This window comes from Canis lupus, chromosome 13, assembly GCF_048164855.1.
Source record: "Canis lupus baileyi chromosome 13, mCanLup2.hap1, whole genome shotgun sequence".
Taxonomy (NCBI): domain Eukaryota; kingdom Metazoa; phylum Chordata; class Mammalia; order Carnivora; family Canidae; genus Canis; species Canis lupus.
In genome coordinates, this window is record NC_132850.1 from 37,723,528 (window position 1) to 37,742,810 (window position 19,283).

Sequence of the window (19,283 nt, forward strand, 5' to 3'; positions counted from 1 at the left end):
GCAAACAAGACTTCTCCTGGTAGGACTGTTATTTCATTTATTTCAAAGAATAAATCAAACATATCGAAAATATTCAGTGTATAGTCCATCAATTAGCATATATACTTAATTTCATTAGTGATTGGAGTTTATGTTTTTTTAAAGATAATGGAAATTAATGTCTATTTTGATACTGACTTGTTACAATTTAGCATTCTTAGACCGTCATGTTAGTAAATGCTGTATACATTGAAATAGTAAATCTTTTCCTTATTTTTTTCTTCTTAGTTATTAAACATGAGTTCTTTGCTAAAATAGTTGTCAGAACCTCTGAAAGGCACTCAGATATGAAAAAATATGAGAAATTATTTTTTGAATTGATTATTTACCTGATTTTTTTTTTTTATTTACCTGATTTTTTGGTGAACTGCCTGACAGAATTAATCTTTGTTGAGCACTTTAAATGATTATTTAAACCTAATGATCTTGTTCATTGTTTATTTTGCTCATGCTTTTTATATCATAGTGCTAATAAATGAGGATTCTGGCTTATATACTTTTATAATGATAGTCTCTAGATATTTTTGGAAAGTTTTCTTCTTTAATATTACCTTTCAGTCATGACATATTTTTTCTTTAATCAGTAGACAACTTGAAAGGTCAGTGTCTTTATTTCTCTTTTTATTTTATTTTGAAGACTCTCATTGACAGTGTTATATTATATCTTGAATAAGCTCAGAAATAGTGGAAGGTACAAAGCCTTACAGAAATGCCAGGCATTTTTACTGGCTACTACAATGTTCCCTTCATCAAACCTTAAGATAACCTTAGATGTCAAAAGTTCCATGGAAGAATTGCTTCCCAGATACCATGCTATAATCTTGGGAATTACAACAAGTTAATTTTGAAAATAGTTTGCACTCCATTAAAGAAGGTTCTTTTCAGATTTGAGGTATTATTATCACTATTATTATCTCTCTGGCTAGACTGTTATTTTTTGGGCAGCAACCATGCTTTGCTTTCTCAGCTACTTTTAAAAAACTAAATAATTTATGAAATTTCCAGTTGCATTCTACACTTTATGTTCCCTGAAAATTTCTGATTCAGGGACCTGGTTGCATCAAAGCTAGGCCCAGATTCACCAAGATTGAATTTACAAATCAGCCATGTTCATGTAAAGAGGGAATGAGAGCAATTGATTTTAATATTTTCAGCAAAAACTGTGTCTTATTTTGAATATGACACTGACAAAAATGCTGGTGGAAAGTAGATATTATTTAAAATCGTATCTTCAGTTCATTTACCATAGAATAAACAAGAAAAAAAGTAGATGTTTCCAGTGACCTGAGGTGGTCTTAAGACTGAAAGGATACCATTGACATTTTCCTCTCTAGATCTTTACTTTGGGAGAGTCACCAAACTGGATGACATTTGTTGAGTCCCATAGTTGTCGTTTGTTTTTTGGTTTTTGGTTTTTGTTTTTTTGTTTTGCTTTTTAAAAAAATCTGTTTATTTATTTGAGAGAGAGAGAGAGAGAATCTCAAGCAGACTCTGCACATAGTGCAGAGCTTATTGTGGAGCTTGATCTCACAACCCTGAGATCAGAACCTGAACTGAAACCCAGAGGTGGACACTTAACTAACTGCACCACCCAGGCACCCTGAGTCCCATGGGTTTGGAAGCATATTTTTTGTAGGAGAATCTTCTTTGATAACTGGGGACAGTTTTATAAGCTACACCCATAAAACAAAGACAGTTCCCAGAGTATTATAATGTAGCCAATACTGAATGGATATTGAGTGAATGTTTTAGATATTGAATGGATTTATTTATTACCAGCAATTAAATTGTTTTTTATTTTTCCCTAGTTATGTCATGGCAGTTCTCTACACTCCGATTTATCATTAAAGCTCTCTACCGGCCCATCTTCTGCAGATGTGCCATCAGATATGAAGATACAAGATTTAAACAAAGAACTTTGCTTTCAGTGGTACATTCCCCCTCTAGAAAGACCTCCAAAGGACACAGAACCTCTGGTATGTAATATAATCACAAAGCTAAATCCTATATTTAAATATAAAGTTTAACTTGACCATTATAACTTGAAAATAGAGAATACCCCCCCTTGTCATATAGGTGAGAATATACAGCAATTTAGAGCCTATATTGTCTAGTAGAATAAATCTGAAAATAACTAAGAAATCAGGAAAAGTCTAACTTGAGTTGATCATTTTTCCTTTTTCCTAATCTTTAAGGGAAACTTTCTAATGTGTCACCATAATATATGATCTTTAACTTTTGTTTTGCAGCCATTCTTTTTCACATTAAGGAAGTTATTTTCTATTGTCCACTTGCTAAGAAATTTTATCAGAATCTTTTGCTGTGTCTTTAAGATGATTTTAGAATTTTTAAATATACTAATTGATCTCAGTTTAAATGTTAAATCAATCTTGTATTCTTTTTTTTTTTAATTTTTATTTATTTATGATAGTCACAGAGAGAGAGAGGGGGGGGGGGCAGAGACATAGGCAGAGGGAGAAGCAGGCTCCACGCACCAGGAACCCGATGTGGGATTCGATCCCGGATCTCCAGGATCGCGCCCTGGGCCAAAGGCAGGCGCCAAACCGCTGCACCACCCAGGGATCCCCAATCTTGTATTCTTGAGATAAAGTCCAATTGGTCATGTATTAATTTTACTAGATTCAGTTTACTAATGTTTTGTATTGGGTTTTTGCCACTGTTTAAGAGTAATATTGGGTTACAAATTTTCATATTCATACTATCTTTGCCAGATATATTTTGTATCAAGATTTTGTTAGACTTATAAATTCATGATAAATATAATCATGTTTTTCTATTCTCTGGTACTCTGGTGACATTTCTGTAAGTTTGGAGTAAACTTTTCTCCTCAGATATTTGATAGGAACTCATCAGTAAAGCAATCTGACCTGTTTAATTTGTGAGAAAATAGAAAACTAGTAATATAATTCTCAATAGGTAGGGGCAGTTGTTAAGCACTAGTATTCATTTACTAGATACCAGACTTGGTATTAATTCTGATTGGGTCAATATCTGTTCTAATGGTTAGTGTCCATGTCAAACCAAGTATTAAATATTTTGACTATCACCCCTATTTATAGAACATTGGAGTTTTCTGTTTCTCCTTGAGTCAGGTTTGTTTAAATTGCTTTATCTAGGAATTTTTTCATTTTATTTAAAAATTTTATCATACTTTTAATCTCTCCAGTGTATTTATATTGAAGTGTCACTTTTTATTTCTTACATTGGTGGTTTATGTATTTTTTTCTTGGTCATTGTCACCAGAGCTTTCTCATTAATTAATCTTATTTCACTGATCTATATATCTTTCTTCTATTTTGTTTTTGTTTTGTTTTGTATTCTTTTTCTAACTGCTGACTTCTTGAGATAGATGTTTGGCTTAATATTCAGTCCTTTCTTCCCTAATGTATGCATTTTAAGACTGAGTTTTTCTAAACATTACTTTGGTTTCATCCCACAAGTCTTTATTATAGTATTATCAGTATTGTTCAGTTAAAATAGTTTTAAAATTTTAGTTATGATATATTCTTTGACTCATGGGCCATTTCAACATGTGTTTTTTACATTCCAAATTACACAGAACTTGTATATATTCTTATATATATTCTATATATTATATTAGAAAGTTATCTTTTATTTTTTATTCTTAGATTATGTTGTTCTGTGATAATAAAAAAATGCTCTACATGATTGATATTGTTCAAACCTGCTTTTTTTCTCCAGGGAAAGATTTATTATATAAATATTCCATTGCTCTTAAAAAGAATGTGCAGTCCTCGGTCACCGGGGCAGTGTTCATATATATATATGAATATATATATTATATATTTATATATATATATATAATATATATCCAATAGGTCAGTTGGTTAGTCTTGTTCAAACCCCTTTTCTTGTTTACCTTTAATTTTTAAAAATCAGTTATTAAAAGAAGTATATTTAAATCTCTTGTAGTGATTCTCATTGTTTAGTCTTTCCTTTACTTCTGTCAAATTTTGTTTTACATAATTTAGTTTTACATAATTTGCAACTGTGTTCTGACTGTGCAGTCAGTTTAACTCTGTATCTTCTTGGTGAACTGAGCATTTTATCATTTTGATATGACTCGTGGCCTTTTTGTAATAATGTTTTACCCTCATAAAGTCTGCCTTGTTTGATATTACTATATTACTATAGGAAAATGACTTTCTTGTGGTTATTTTCACACTATATCTTTTTCCAACCTTTTGCTTTCAACCCTTTTGTGTTCTTGCATTTTAATTGTTTTTACCAAAGACATGCACTTGAATATTTTCAAATATAGTCTGACATTATATGTTGACTGGGGAATTTAATACATTTACATTTAATGTAAATGCTAATAGATTTGGTTTTAAATCTGTCATGTTATTTTGTGTTTTTACTTGTCTCAGCTCTTCCGTTTTTCTCTTTTCCCTTCTTTTGGATTATTTTTATCATCTGTTTTTCATCTATGAGTTTTGAAATTATACACTTTTTTCAGTGCTTTTAGTGGTTACCTTCAGGACAACCTACATACTTATCAAAGCCTAAAGTTAATGAATATCTTTTTACCTTTAATGACTTCTATGATATTACTGTACATTTTCTTTATTAACTCAAAATAATAGTTTTAATTGCTTTATACAAGAGTTATTTCATTTAGAATTTTCTCTGTTTTTACTGTAGTTTTTGTTTTGTTGTTTTTTTACCCCATCTTGCATTTTTGACATTTTATCCAGGATCACTTATTTCTGTTGAAGTATATACTTTGGGATTTCCTTTGGTGAGGATCTTCTAGAGGCAAACACTCAGTTTCTGTTTGTCTGACAAGTGTCATTATTTTACATTTATTTGTGAAATAAATTTTTATGGAGTAAATAATTTAAGATTGGAAGTTATTTTATTTCATTGAAAATATCATCTCATTTCCATTGTTGCTGTTGGGAGACTAACTTTTATTGCTTTAAAGTATTGAATTCTTTCACTAGCAGCTTTTGAAATTTTCTCTTTGACTTTGTAAAATTTTACTGGGAATGGCTTTGTTTTTATTTATTTTGCTTATATTAGTGTAGCGGTTAAGAACACAGACTCTAGAGCCAAATTACATGGGTTGGAATCCCAGCTCTGTCACTTAATAATTTTGTGTTCTTCAGTAGATTAGTTAACTTTCTTGTATCATAGTTACCCTCCTCTGTAATTAGAGATATTTTGGGTAGGGGCTTCTAGGTGGCTTACTTGGTTAAGCATCTGCCTTTGGCTCAAGTCATGATCCCAAAGTCAGCCTCACATTGTTGTCAGCAGGCTCTCTGCTCAGTAGGGAGTCTGCTTCTCTCTCTCTCTCCCTCTGCCTCTCTCCCCAACTCATGTTTTCTCTCTCACACAAATAAATGAATAAAATCTTAAGAAAAAAAGAGAGAAAGAGAGACAATTGGGTAAATGTCTAGCCTCAATAAATAATAGTTGGCATTTATTATTATCTGAAATTATTTTAAAATTATTATACTGTTTTAAAGTTTAATAACTTCAAATATACATGTAATACACCTGTTAAACATTATTTAAAGTCTTCTTTTAAAGTTTAGCAACAAAAATAAAAAAATAAAGTTTAGCAACAGTATCTTCTTATAGATACTTTAGCTGCCAACATTGTATAGAAAAGAGAGTAAACTGTGCCTTACCAGCAAAATTTAAATGCATAGCATATACGGAAAAAAACCTTAGTTTGCTTCTAAGTGCCCTTCATAAATTCATATCACATATATCACTCCTTGTTTTAATGTTTATTATTATCTTTTTCTAACTCTGTGTCTTTATCCGTATCTATATCCATATGCATGGAAAGACCTTTGCACTAGCGCTAATTGGGGAGCAGGAGGAAATGGAGGCAAGTATTTAGAAGCAGTTTAATATCAATCCCCAAACAATTGGAGAAAGAACAGTGATTCGCATTCTAGGAGAATCTCTATGAGAGGTCAAGCTTTAAAAAATGGAACAGTTGGTCACCACAGCCATTTGCAGAGGGACCTCCCACCATAGCATTCCTTTGATTGCTGCTCTCTCTAAGAAGAGCCTCAGGCTTTTCCCCATAAAACAATTGCCATATAGTTTTGCCCTATTCAGCATTTTCTTTGCTTTTAGCCTTCTGCATTGGTCTACTCTTGAATTTTCCAGCTCTTGAGTGCTGTCCCCTCTAGCCGCGCCTCTGGTAGTTTCTGTTGCTCCTTGACCCATGTGACCCTGTCAGATTGTGAAGCCTCCTGGGCTTACCTCTCTTTGCTCTCAAGCACACTTCTCCCATTGGTCTCTTCATTCAGCCTCTTTAGGCTGGTAACCTGCTGCTAACTCTTGGTCAATTATATCTCTTTTTACTCATACAAAAAGAGGAACTTTAACATATCACTCCCCAGGAATATTTAAAGCTATTTCTTACATTTTGAAAGTACTCTCCTTCCCACACTTTCCACATCAAACTTTTGCCAGATATTCTATATACATTTAAAAATAATAAATCTGCATAGTCTCTTTTGGGGAATTTAGTAATGTAGTTTTCAATTTGTGGATCCAAAAATACTAATGGACCATGGAATCAATATTGTGTGGGTCTTGAGTAGTATTTTTTTTTAAAGAAATTAAAACAAGAAAAAAAATGTTTACTGAAGTTTTTGTTTCACGATGTTGTCAAAAAGAAAATTTCTCAGATTAATTGATTTTCAGTGTATGTCAGAATTTATTTACTTGCTGGCAAGAGAAACAACCAAGTGATAAAAGAGTATATCCATGCAGGGAGGGTATGGGTACAGAAGGATTACATACTTGGGAAATAGAATGTTTACCTAAGCAGCTAATTTTAAATAATAAGGAAGAAAAGTATGAAGTTCATTTTGCAAGCTCATACAAGTATCATATCCATATCAGTCTGAGACAGTGATCTGAGAAGTTAATGCTATGACTATATCTGTGGCTGATAGAGTAATAGGGTTTTATGCATCAAAGATTGTGTCTGACAGTTAACATGGAAGCATGAACTGGTGTCAGAGATTAAAAAGAGAGCACCAGCTAACAAATTATGATTTAAACAGATTGCTAGAGTGGTTTTCTTATGCCACAAGCAAAGACACAAGAACACACGGTTTTCCCGTTTCTTATTTCCCCTCTTTGGTAATAAATCTGTATGTATTGGGTCATGATAAAAGATGTAGTTGCTGACATAAATTTTAGTCAAAAAAATGGGAAATGGTGACTTGGATGGACTAGATATCCTCAGAGCTGAGATTCTATCTTTTCAGAAGATAACACTGAAATTTGTTTGATGATTTAAGTATTGGTGTATTTGAACATTTATCTGCTCATTATCTTAGGTGTTTAGTGTTGAGTTTTGTATTGAATAACTGGCTACAGCTCATAAAACTACAAGATAATAGCAATAGTGAATGTAAAACTTAGTATATTCTAGATACTTTGCTTATATTAACTTCACAACAACTCTGTGAAGTGGGTACTATCATCAGCCCCAATTTACAGAAGAGGAAATTAAGACACAGGACAGAGGAAAGCTAGCTGACAAGGAATCAGGATTAGAGAAATCTGATTCCAAGTCTGCACTCCTAAGCATGGTGCTTTGTTGAGTCCTCAGACAATGGTCCTGGCTGCAGGCACATCTAGCCTCTGGGCGGGATGATGATGAAAATTAATATCTGACCTAAGATGTTGGAGTTTCCAGGGACTTAGAGGGTTAACAATGCAAGTTAATATCCCTTGATTCACCTACTAAGTCCTCTTCAGTTAATCTAGTATCTGAAGCAGAAATGCTGGTAGGAGCTAAGGATGCTGGTGGCAGCAAAGCAGAAATCCTGGAACTAGGGATTTTGACATAAAATTTTTAGAATTTTCAAGGGCTAAATATTTCCATGCCACAATACTTTTGAGGGTTAAGTTTATAATATGGGAAAGTTTAACTTTAAGTATGGGGGTAGAAATTGTATTATCCTATTTAACAAGATAATCTTTAGAAGAATATAGTAGAACCACATATAAGCTCTTCACTGGAATTTTGTTATAAACTAAACATCTTTTGAAAAATTCCAGTATCTTCTAGAGACAGAAACTACAGAGGTTTCAAGGAGCAATCATTTTAATGAACCTCCTGGACACAAGCTTTAAAATTAGTTGTGAAGAATGGCTCAGAGATGCATAACTACAGCTCAGCTTAAAAAGGTGTAACTACAGCCAGAGGTTTGATGGCCCAGATTTGTCTTAAGAATATATCTTAGGACCTTCAGCTTTATTGTAACTCATCTTCTTGTTATTTTTAGCATCCAGAGTTCCCAGTATGTTGGGATTACAAGCCAGCCCAGGTTTTAAAATGAGACTTGAATTATGTTTATTATTTGATGAGACTCAAAGGGATGCAATTGGGAGCTAGCAGGGAGGAGGGGCAATAAAGAAGCAGTAATGGGGCCTTTCTTTTGGTCTATGAGACCTCATTTGGAGGGAATCAGACTGTTGCTAGGCTATTGCGTTAAGTGCAGCTAGACAGTCCAAGATACGGTATTTAGAGGCCACAGAAGATTTAGGCAGTCAAGCATGATCAAGTGCAAGGTGTCTGATCAAGCAAAGCACTGAAAATTAGGACTCCAAGTGTCAAGTGAAAACACAGAGTTGGATAGAACCAGAAAGGTTCTTGTAGATAGGTCTATTCAATGCAGAAATCCAGCCAGTCTGGGAACAAGAAATATGGAGCTAATGCTCTTTTCTGGAGATTTTTATGACCCTGGTTAGAGCTAGACTGTATTTCATAAGCAGGCTGTGCATTCAAGACAAGTTCAGTCCTATGTACTGAAGGAAGAATTGGGATTCCTAGGAAAACTATCAAGTCATAGTAAATTCAGAAGCTCAGTGTTGTCAGTGCAGATGTCAGGAGTGCTGAAACTCAGAGATCATACAGATGCGCAGGGCTTCCCTCTGAGGGGCTCTGGATTCTAGGTCTTGTTGGCCAAGTGACTAATGAGAGCCTGGTGCTGCAGATGAGGCCCAAAATTACACCCTGCTTCTGGAGCTGGGGAAGACCAAAACTGCATAGAGGAGACAGGGACTGGCATCTGAGAATCAAAGACCAGAAGCACTGGCAGCTCCTGGAAACTCATTAGAAATGCAGAATCTTAGGTCTTACTCCAGATCCACTGAATCAGTATATGCATTTTATTAATATCTCCCAAATAATATATACACATTTAACTTTGAGAAGCACTGGGCTAGGCCAGGGCTACCAAAACACCCCACTCCAAGAAGCTACTGCATTGAGGCTTACACAGCTCCCACTGGAAAACTTCTCTGACTTCTCTTAGTACCACCCAAATAAAATTTCAGAAATGAAGAGAAACTAAGAGACTGTCTATTTGATGCCCTCATTTTACACATGAGGGAGCCAAGCCCCATGTAGGTAAAGTGACTTGACCAATGCCACAACTTATTAATGAAAAAAATGGACATGGGGACCATAGTCTTCTAGTTCTTCATATGGATTTCTTTATAACATGCATATAACTTAGCTGCTTACTAACTAATTAATAAAACATTGATTGAGTACATACTCAATACATGTACATATGGCAGGCACTTTGTTAGGTGACTAAGATACCAAGGTGGGGAAGTAATGAATCAACTCCATCTAGTAGAGGAGGGGCTCTTTTTTCACCCATTGCAGGGCTGTAAGGGATTCTGCATTCAAGCCAATTTTAAATACAGTATTCCTCAATGTTTGTCAAGATCACATCACTTCTTTGCCATTGAAAAACAAGTCTTTGCAGAAGTGACTAAGGAGCATTGGAAATGTCGTCATTGGTGTATTGTGTCCTGCAGAATTCAATCCTGAGTATGTAAAGTGTTACAGGGTGACACTTATCCCTGAGGAGTGAGGACAATTTGGGAATAGAACTAAGCACATGGATTCAATGAGGACAGCCTGGGAAGTCATACAGGAAACTAGCTTGGGTTTAGTAGTGGGTCTTAAAGACTATGGAGAATTCTCCATAGAGGTACCAAGCAAGGGAGGGTGAGGAGCCAGGAGTGGGCATGACGGTCGCAACCACAGTAGTGATGCTCTAAGCACTTCACATTGACCCATTGAATCCTCACACGATCCAAGGGATGGGCATTACCACACTTCCATTTACAAATGAGGAATTAAAGGCACAACACTTTCATAATTTGCCCAGATCACACAGTGGTGGGAGCAAATTCAGGCATTCTGGCCCCAAAGCCCAGGCTCACAACAAATATGCAAGTGAGCTTAGTGTTCTGTTGTTCAACCACTGCCCTATTTTATCCAAGTCCATTTTGATTTCAGACTGTTAAACTTTGAATTCAGTTGTGATATACTCAGATAGAAAAGGCTTTAAAGTTGCATTTCAAAGCCATTGACAAGTGTCAGCCTGAGGAGGGAGAAAGTCATTTTCATTATCAGGGGTTAAATTTAAGTATGTTGTCTATTTAAATTTTTCCACTAATGTGCTTTGGGGAACTTCATTAGCTCTTAAAAGATGGAATGAAAATTTCAGAAATATAAAGATATTAATTAACATGAAGCAGGTGCTGCAAGCACTACTAAAAAGTCCAAGATGTCACTTCTGTCACAGGGATTTCATATGCTAGTTTGGGAGTCAAGGCTAACAAATACAAAACAACAGCAACACCATAAGACAGACTAATCTCTCTGGGACTCATTACATTTTCATTTCAGAAATGTTTCATCAAATTTACCATAGTTTGAAAAACCAAATTTAAAAGACTTTTAACGAATAAAAAGTATATTTCTTTGTCTAGCTGTCCACATCTCTGAATTCCACCATTAGATACAACTACTTTTAACTCTCAGCTGTCTCTGTTTGTTTAGGTTCCCCCCCCCCCCGCCATATATCTACATTACATGCTCACATGATAATTCCTTGAGTTATCAAACTCACATACTACTGTGGAAGATGAAGGCTAATATCAACCTCTTTTCCCCCTCACATACATTCTCTCTTCCACACATTCTCTTAAATGAATTCTATCACAATTCTTAAACCAATAGCCAATGTTTACAACTATGTAAATATCACTCACAGCTGAACCAGATAAGGTACTATTTCCTTCCTTTCCATCTTCTAAAGAAAAAAAAAAAAAAAACCTGCTTTTTTTTTTTTGTTGTTGTTGTTTTGTTGTTGTTGTTTAACTTAGTGTTCTCTGTATTCTAAAATCTCTCATTCTTCCTAAACTTTCAGAGAACATACAGTTCTTCTCTGTATGGTCACACTCATCAACTTGTCTCTCATTATTTTATTGTCTTTGTTTTCAGAGATATTCTCCAAACTGGATTGATTGCTCTCCTGGCTCAGATACCAACATAAGAGCCCATTTGCCTTCCTTCTGAGAATTCCTTCATCTCTTTCTGAGATGGGTTCCCTGGGTCCCATGTTTCTCTCTATCTTGACTTGCTCTCTTGTGTGGAATGAATACATCTTCCAGCTTCCCCAAAAACGGTGTGTTGGAGGTTCTGATTATTCAAAGGATATACCATATAATATATTCCACAAAGTATATTCATGGAAGATTTTGGTAAAGGATAAGGTGTGGCAGGATAAAGTAAGCAAAGATAACCATTAGAAAGATCCAAGATGCCCAGGAGCAGTTGCCAGGGTCCTTGCTCAGTTGCACAGGACACACTTCATCTACAGATCATAAGCACCAAAATATGGTAAGATATCTTGGTCTCAAGAGGGCTGATGTCTCATCTGAGGAAAAGTCTTTCATAACTCTGTTCATGTGGTCAAAACCATGCATAGGATCAGATTTAGTGATAGAAATGAAGAGAACAATAGAATGCAGATGCAAATCATCAATATGTATATTTTCTACCAAAATGCTGACAGGATGGCACAGGCTGCCTCCTGGTGCTTCAGAATCAAGGACAGGACTGCAGTAGTACATTTCATTCAGGTTTGGCCAAGGGCCAATACCATGACTACAGTCCCCTGAGGTGTGAACAGGTTGCAACAGATTGACCGAGATTGACCCTATGCTTACACAGAATAGAAAAGACCTTGAGTGTCCGACAGAAAGTCATCATTTTAATGCTGACTTCATTATTCTTTAGGCATAATTCTAAGTTGAAAATTATTTTCCCTAAAAACATGGGAGACATTGCTCCACTGTCTCTGGCAATCCTGCATTGCTGTTAAGTCTGCTCCTATTCTGATTCCTAGTTCTTTCTTTTGATTTTTTTTTCCTCTGGAAGCTCTGGGGATCTTTCTTTTGTCCCCCTTATTCTGAAATTCCATGATGAGCCTTGGTGTACCACTTTCATCCATTGTGCCCCTTTCAATCTGGAAAGTATAGCCTTTAGTTCAAGAAGAATATTTTTCTTTGATAATTTCCTCCCTCTGATTATCTCTATACCTTCTAGAATTATTATTCAAATATTGAATTTATCAATTTTTTCCTCCTCTTTTTTCCCCCTGTTACCTGTGTTTTAAGTTTAGGTTTACTTCTGGGGAGATATATATTCAACCTTATATTTCATATCTTTTGTTGATTACTCAGTTGTTGTGATCATATATTTTTTTTTTTTTTTAGTTTTTAAGAGCTTTTTCTTGTTCTCTGTTCATTTTAACAGCACTGTGTTCTGGATTCACAGAGGAAATATTGTCTTTATTCTCTTTGAAGTTCTCAATTATGGTTTCATTGAAGTTTTTTTCTGCTCTCCATCTTATACCTGATTCTTCAAGTTCCTTTTTTTTATTAGTTTTGGTCTCTACCTTTCATTTCATGTCTAGTGACCCTTGGCTATTCATTCATATTTGAAGGTGCTAAAAAGTGTATCAGGTCAGACTTATTGATTTATAGACCTCATTGTAAGGTAACTGCAGGAGCCAGCAGTTTCATTGTAGGATGCTGAAATGTCAGTGCCCATAGGTCTTTTCTCTTTGTTTGGTCAGTTTCCTTAAAGAGGATGCTTTTCAATTTCTGTCTGGTTTCCTACATCACGGGCAGGGCCCGCAGTGGGGTAGGGGATGTCTCTTGTTGAGAACACAGGCTTTGACTTAATTCCAATGTTTTCTTTTCTTTTCTTTTTTTTTTTTTTTTAAGATTTATTTATTTATTTTACGAAGTGTGTGCTAGTGGTGGGAGAGTCTTAAGCAGACTCTGTGCTGAGCATACAGCCTGATGTGGAGCTTTATCCTACAACCCTGAGATGATGATCTGAGCTGAACCAAGAGTTGGACGCTTAACCAATTGAACCACCCAGGTGCCCCTCTAGTGTCTTCAGTTCAGCATCTCATTCCTGTACCTAACTCCCCTGAGGATAAGTCTCTGATTTAGCCTCGGCAGAGAGGAAAATGGAAGACATTTGGCCAGAGAGGAGTTAAGTGAAATGGGGAAATCTGGTTGCATGGGCTTGTCGAAGGGATAGGAGAGAGATTAAGATACCTGACGTCTCCAGTTCCTAAGCCTTTCCAGGGCTCTCCGTCATGCTCATTGTTGGCAACCCCTCCCAAGGCAGTCAGGACACAGCCTTTCCTTTTTTCTGAGTCACCCAGTGCTCTTCTGAGTACATTCTGTCGTTCAGCATGTTGCTAACACCTCCTGTCTCCTTTACCTTGTCTCTTCTTGTCTGTCTTTGTAGATTTATGCCTTTTTAAATGCATACTTTACTCTTATTTTAGTTTGACTATCAAGGAAGCAGAGATAAATGCATGTGCTTAATTAGTCAATTTTGACTGGCAGCTCTGGGCCTGAGTTTTTTTATATCTGAAGTGAGGGCCTTAGACAAGATCCTCTCTAAGGTTCTGTGAATCTCAAATTCTGTGAAGATGGCCATAAATAGGTACTAGAATATATGGAATTGCCTTTAAAGATTGTCAAAATGCAAACAACAGGGAAATTACCAGAGCATGAGTCATTAGTAGAAGTTCTACATTAGAAGTGGGGACCAAAATGCTGTGTGTAGGTTGAATAATGGAAAGAGGAAAGGAGAAGTGTAAATGATGCACAGAGCAGCTATGACCACTGGTGGGGAAAGTGCATATTGAGAAGTAATAAGAAACAAGGTTGGATAGTCACCAGGTACATATTTCCAATATACAGAGGGCCTTCGAAGACTGAGATTTAAACTTAATTGCAATAACAAATGATACCCTTCAAAAATAATATTATTATCAAATGGCATTTATTTTACATCATAAACTTCATACAATTCTCGTTCATATTATTCTTCTTGAAAGTGAATTGAGGGGGCACCTGGCTGGCTCAGTCTATAGAGCATGAGACTCTTTGGTCTCAGGGTTGTAAGTTGAAGCACCACATTGGGCATAGAGCCTACTGAGAAAAAGTTGTTTAAAGTGAATTGAAAAAAATATTGTTTTCTCTTTCAAAGGAAAACTTTAAAATTTAATGATATTATTTTGAAGCAAAATGTAATTTTGATGCCACATTTTATGTCCTTTAATTTTCTTATAGGTTTTATTGTTGTATGCATATAATATGAAGCCTCAGAATATTTCAGATGCTGCACCTAATAGCACTTCTAGCAATGTCTGTATTGGCTCTTTGTGGGTTCCACTGAACAGGCAAGTAATGGTGAATTTTCTACAACTCTGCTGATTTTTTCATTGGGATAGGCTGTTTTAGTAATGTACAAGGTAAATCACAGAACTTTTAGAAGCCTTTTTTAGAAGAATCTTCCTTTTATTTAGAGGAGTATGATATTGTAGTGGTTAAGAGCATGGACTCTGAATCCAGCCCACTTTGGTTCAAATGCCAGTGGTGCACCTTGCAACCTTGAGCACGTTACTTAACCTCTTTGTGCTTAACCTACCCCTATCAATGAAGTGGGTATAATAATAAGAGTACTTAGATTTGGAGAAACAGTTCCTAATGCATCATAAAGATGATAAAGAGTACAAGGATACTGTCTGTATTATATTTTTCTGAAATTTGAGATGTGTTTAAAAAATAACATGCGGCTCTGTTTTGGGTTGCAACATTAAGGACAAAGTCCACCACCTCCCTTGCCCTGTGTCAGATCCTAATTTATATTGTTCCCCACATCAGTAGTCTCTGCCTCATCTAGGTTGTCTTCCTTCCTCTCCATCAAACAGGGCATATCCCTAATTTTGCTCATGCCTGGTTTCTCTCTTTTCCCAAGAATTTACCAAATTCCTAGTCTGTTTTTAAATTTTTCATTGCTTAGTTAATTTAGTATTGATTCCATTGTTCCTTGCCCTTGTGACCTCAGCCTCCACTTCCTCAGTTGTAAAATGGAAATAATATCTACTCTGCCTGCCTTTCGAGGTTGTTGTTAAGATCAAGCAGGACAGTGTGTGCACATACCCTGAAAGGCCAAAAGCACTGGGCAAATGTCAGGTCAGGTCTCATTATTAACCTCTGTGTCTGTCAGTGTCAACTCTGTGCACTGCTGGGCACCTCGTAAGTGCTTAGTGAACAGAGACTGGGTGCTTCTCTGTTCTTCCCTGATGAGCTTTGTTCATGCTCCATGGTTTTCATTTTGAAGGACTTCTTGGCCTCGCCATAAAAGAGAATAAAACAAGAGATGTTTCAAGAGCTGGCATATTTTCAATTATTCAAATTTCCTTTTTTTTTTTTTTTCTCAGTGAGGCAGAAATTCTAGACATGGGACATATACTAGCCCAGCTAAGCAACAAAGTTAGGAAATTAAACACTTGCTTTGTAGCCAGAAAAATGGCAGGATTTTTTTTTTCAGAATCATATGTAAATGATTATAATTTCTGCAGAGTAGAATGTAATCAAACTGACAGAATTCTCTTTTGTTCCAACAAGTTCTTAACTTGGAGTGTTTATGAGCCATGGTAGGTTTCCTAAGATTAGGGACATGCAGCAGTCACCGAGGTAAACACACGGGAGCGTGCCTGACAGTTTCTCAGCTAAGCTGTCCCTCGGTGGCATGGGGCAAAGTGGCGTCTGTCTCTCGCTGAGGCCGGCATTCCTTGTGCTCCTAGGAGGGTCAAGATGGGATCAGTATGTGGGAACTTGCTCCTGTTGACCATCATTCAGGAGGCAAAGTAAGAGTACAACAGATCAGAAAAAATAGGCTAGAGAAGAGACCTGAATAGCCTTCAAATTGGGCAGCCCTCCTTCATTTCATTTCCTAATCTCCAAATTAAGTACTCACCAAGAAAAACCTATTTTAATTATTTGCATTTTTTTTTACCACAACAAAGGAAAAGATACTGTTCTCAATAAACATGCCTAAAGATTTGTGTTATTCTATCTAATTAAACTCTTCTAACCAAGATCCAGCTCCCTACCTACTGTCTCTGCCTTCAGGTTTCCCACCACCCACATTTCTACTCCTGGCTGGGTCCTGCCTCTCGGCCCCAGCAGCCAGGTAGAGTGAGTGCTCATGAGTCAGGAAATGAGAGCAGAGGCTGTAGGCAGCTGGTCCAACCCAAATGGGATGATGGATATTTGTTCATGGGCCAATGTGGGAGTTCAAAAGCTGGACCCAGCTTTGATGTGGACAGAGAGGTGAAGATGTATGTGGGCAAGACGTTGGGGCAAATGGGGTCAGAAGGCTTGGGGCCTGAAGCTGAGAAGCTAGATCCTCTGATGTTGCATCTTGCACAAGGGGCCCAGCCTGCTCTGCTTGGTCTCAGCCTGCTTTTTACAGAGTTGGACCAGGCCATTTATTTTTGAAGCAGATAGTGCAGCTCTGGACATTCATTGACAAGCTGAAACCCAAACATCAAAGGATAGTTGATCCATCCTGCAATACCATATATTAGAAAGGAAAGCTATGTTATTTTTGAAAGAGAAATAAGAATTCTTTCTCCAGGTATTATTAGCATGAAGAATGGTGTGTTAGAGTATCATCTTTCTTTCACGTGGTTTCTTATGTTTAAGAATGAATGTAGTTATGTCATTTCTTACAAAATGCTGTGAAGTAAATGAAGTGGGTTTTATAGTTCCAGTCTTGCAGTAGGAGGAATGTCAGGACCAGAGAAGTTAGGTGATTTGTCCAGGGTCCCATGCTGGTGTGTGATGGAACCAAGCGTGACCCACCCAGGTCCTTTGAGTCCTATTCTCTCTCCAATGCACCAGGCAGTTTTTCTAGCACTATTGGAGATGACCCCCTTTTTTTTTTAATCGATGTATTCCAAGTAAACTTTTAATAACAGATTTTTACATTTTATCCATTACCTTTTTTATAGTAGAGTTTTTTAAACATGCAATTTTAAATCCTCTTATTTAATTAAAGGTTCTTTTTCATCTCATATTGCCGAGAACCATCATTATGATAATCAAGCATTATCCCATGCTGCAGGTGAGGGCCCTGTGGGACAAGAGAATTGACATTCCTGACTCTATTCCTGATGGCAGTTTGCTTTTATGGATCAGTTATGTCTTATAAAAGTTTTCCTCTCTCCATCGGTGGGGACACCCACAGTGGTGTACACATGCATACGTGTGCACACATGTGCTGTGCCTGTAGCATGGAATCACTGAAGGCCATGCAGGTGGCTGTTTGCCTCCTTTAGCAGCTTCAAACGCTTTTCCATCTCCTGACTCCCTCATCTATCCATTTACCTCTGCCTTCAGAGGATCCACTGTTCCCTGGCCTGTGGCTCCAGAAGCTTTCCGTCTTTGATATAATTGCCCCTGTGTCCTCTGCCTTCCTTCTTGGCTTTTGCTTTTCCTTCTGTCTTGATTCTTCTACCTACCCTTCCACCTCTCTCCCAACAATGTACTGTGCATTCCTGTGGCCTCATTTATTGGCCTTTTTTTTTAAAGATTTTATTTTTTCATTCATGAGAGACATAGAGAAAGAGAGAGAGAGAGAGAGAGAGATACAGAGACACAGGCAGAGGGAGAAGCAGGCTCCATACAGGGAGCCTGATGTGGGACTCGATCCCAGATCTCCAGGATCAGGCCCTGGGCTGAAGGCGGCGCTAAACTGCTGAGCCACCTGGGCTGCCCTGATTGGCCTTTTTGAACCATGCCTAACTTGCTGTAATTCTTACTTCAGGTCAGCAAGGCAATCATATCATGGCATCAAGATTTATACAGGAGCAAACTGTCATTTCCTGGACTTTCTTTGCCCACATGGGTTTTATTTCCTTTATTTTTATCTTAAGCAGTATTTTGGATGTGTACCTTTCTGCCATTGTGCCTTTGCCAGTCATTTTATATCTATTTGAGTGTATAACTAGATCATAAAGATTATGGAGCTTAGAATTGTGTCTCTTTGCTCATGTTTCTTGAATGAATAAATGATTGAATGAATGATGTTTGGGAATGTCAGAAATCCAAGTGTTAAATAACTGAGGACTTACTTTACACATATTATTGATTCTGGGAATAAATGAATGCCTTTCTTATTTCTTCAAGTAAAATATGTATTTATTATTTTTAGAGTTATTTCAATTCATGAGAAACTATCTAATCTTAAGCAAATAGCTGAAATATCATTGCCAACAACTCCTGAAATTACTTCAGATGAAAATGTATCTGAAATGAAAGAAATGGAAGAGAAATCAATTGATAAGGAAATGGAAGTAAGTTATTAAATAATAGAAAATTGCATTACTATTGCAGCATGGATGTCATTTTATATAATTATTGATGTGATTTTTTTTTTTACTTCATCAAAGCTATGTAACTAAATTTGAACTTTGTGGTTCTATTGTTTTCTCTCTTTGGAGTATCAGGTACGATCCAATGTTTTTTGGACACATAGGTAGTGTTTCCTTCAAAGCTCTTCTAAGCCTACCAATTATAAGAATCTGATGATGAATGAAAACAAAGGCAATCTAGAGAAATCATTCAGATATCACTATGAATCCCAAAAAACAATGCTTTGTAACTTTATATTATTCATTTACCCTTTTTTTTTGTTTTTTTTTCTTTTTAATTTGAGAGAGAGAGAGAACATGAGCAGGAGGAGGGGCAGAGGGAGAGGGAGAAGCAGGCATCCTGCCAAGCGAGGAGCATGACAACATGGGGCTTGACCTCAGGGCCTTGGGATCATTACCTGAGCTGAAGTCAGCTGCTTAACTGACTGAGCCACCCAGGCATCGCCTTTTACTCTTTATTCTTAAGTCTATTGTTTGAACATTTTTGTTACTCAAGAAATGTGTGAAGGAAAACTAGAAAATATAGATAAGCGTATATCTCTCAGACTTTTTCTTTGCATGTATATTTTTTGAACAACAAAAAAAAAGTTTACA

General features: G+C 36.5%; 1 protein-coding gene across 12 annotated transcripts in view; it reads left to right on the forward strand.

The window, feature by feature from the left end:
- The window catches only part of CFAP54 (cilia and flagella associated protein 54), a 297,940-nt gene that overhangs the window by 243,836 nt on the left and 34,821 nt on the right, over window positions 1-19,283 (forward strand). For 11 of the 12 annotated variants that reach the window (XR_012005898.1, XR_012005899.1, XM_072773183.1 and 8 more), the window contains 3 exons: window positions 1,848-2,015; window positions 14,536-14,645; window positions 18,470-18,611. Coding sequence is in view for 9 of the 12 variants with exons in the window: in XM_072773183.1 (XP_072629284.1) it covers window positions 1,848-2,015; window positions 14,536-14,645; window positions 18,470-18,611 (420 nt within the window). In the remaining 3 variants the exon portion in view is untranslated. Of the gene's footprint in view, window positions 1-1,847; window positions 2,016-11,374; window positions 11,559-14,535; window positions 14,646-18,469; window positions 18,612-19,283 lie in introns of those variants that run through there. The other variant, XR_012005900.1, reaches the window with a different exon arrangement.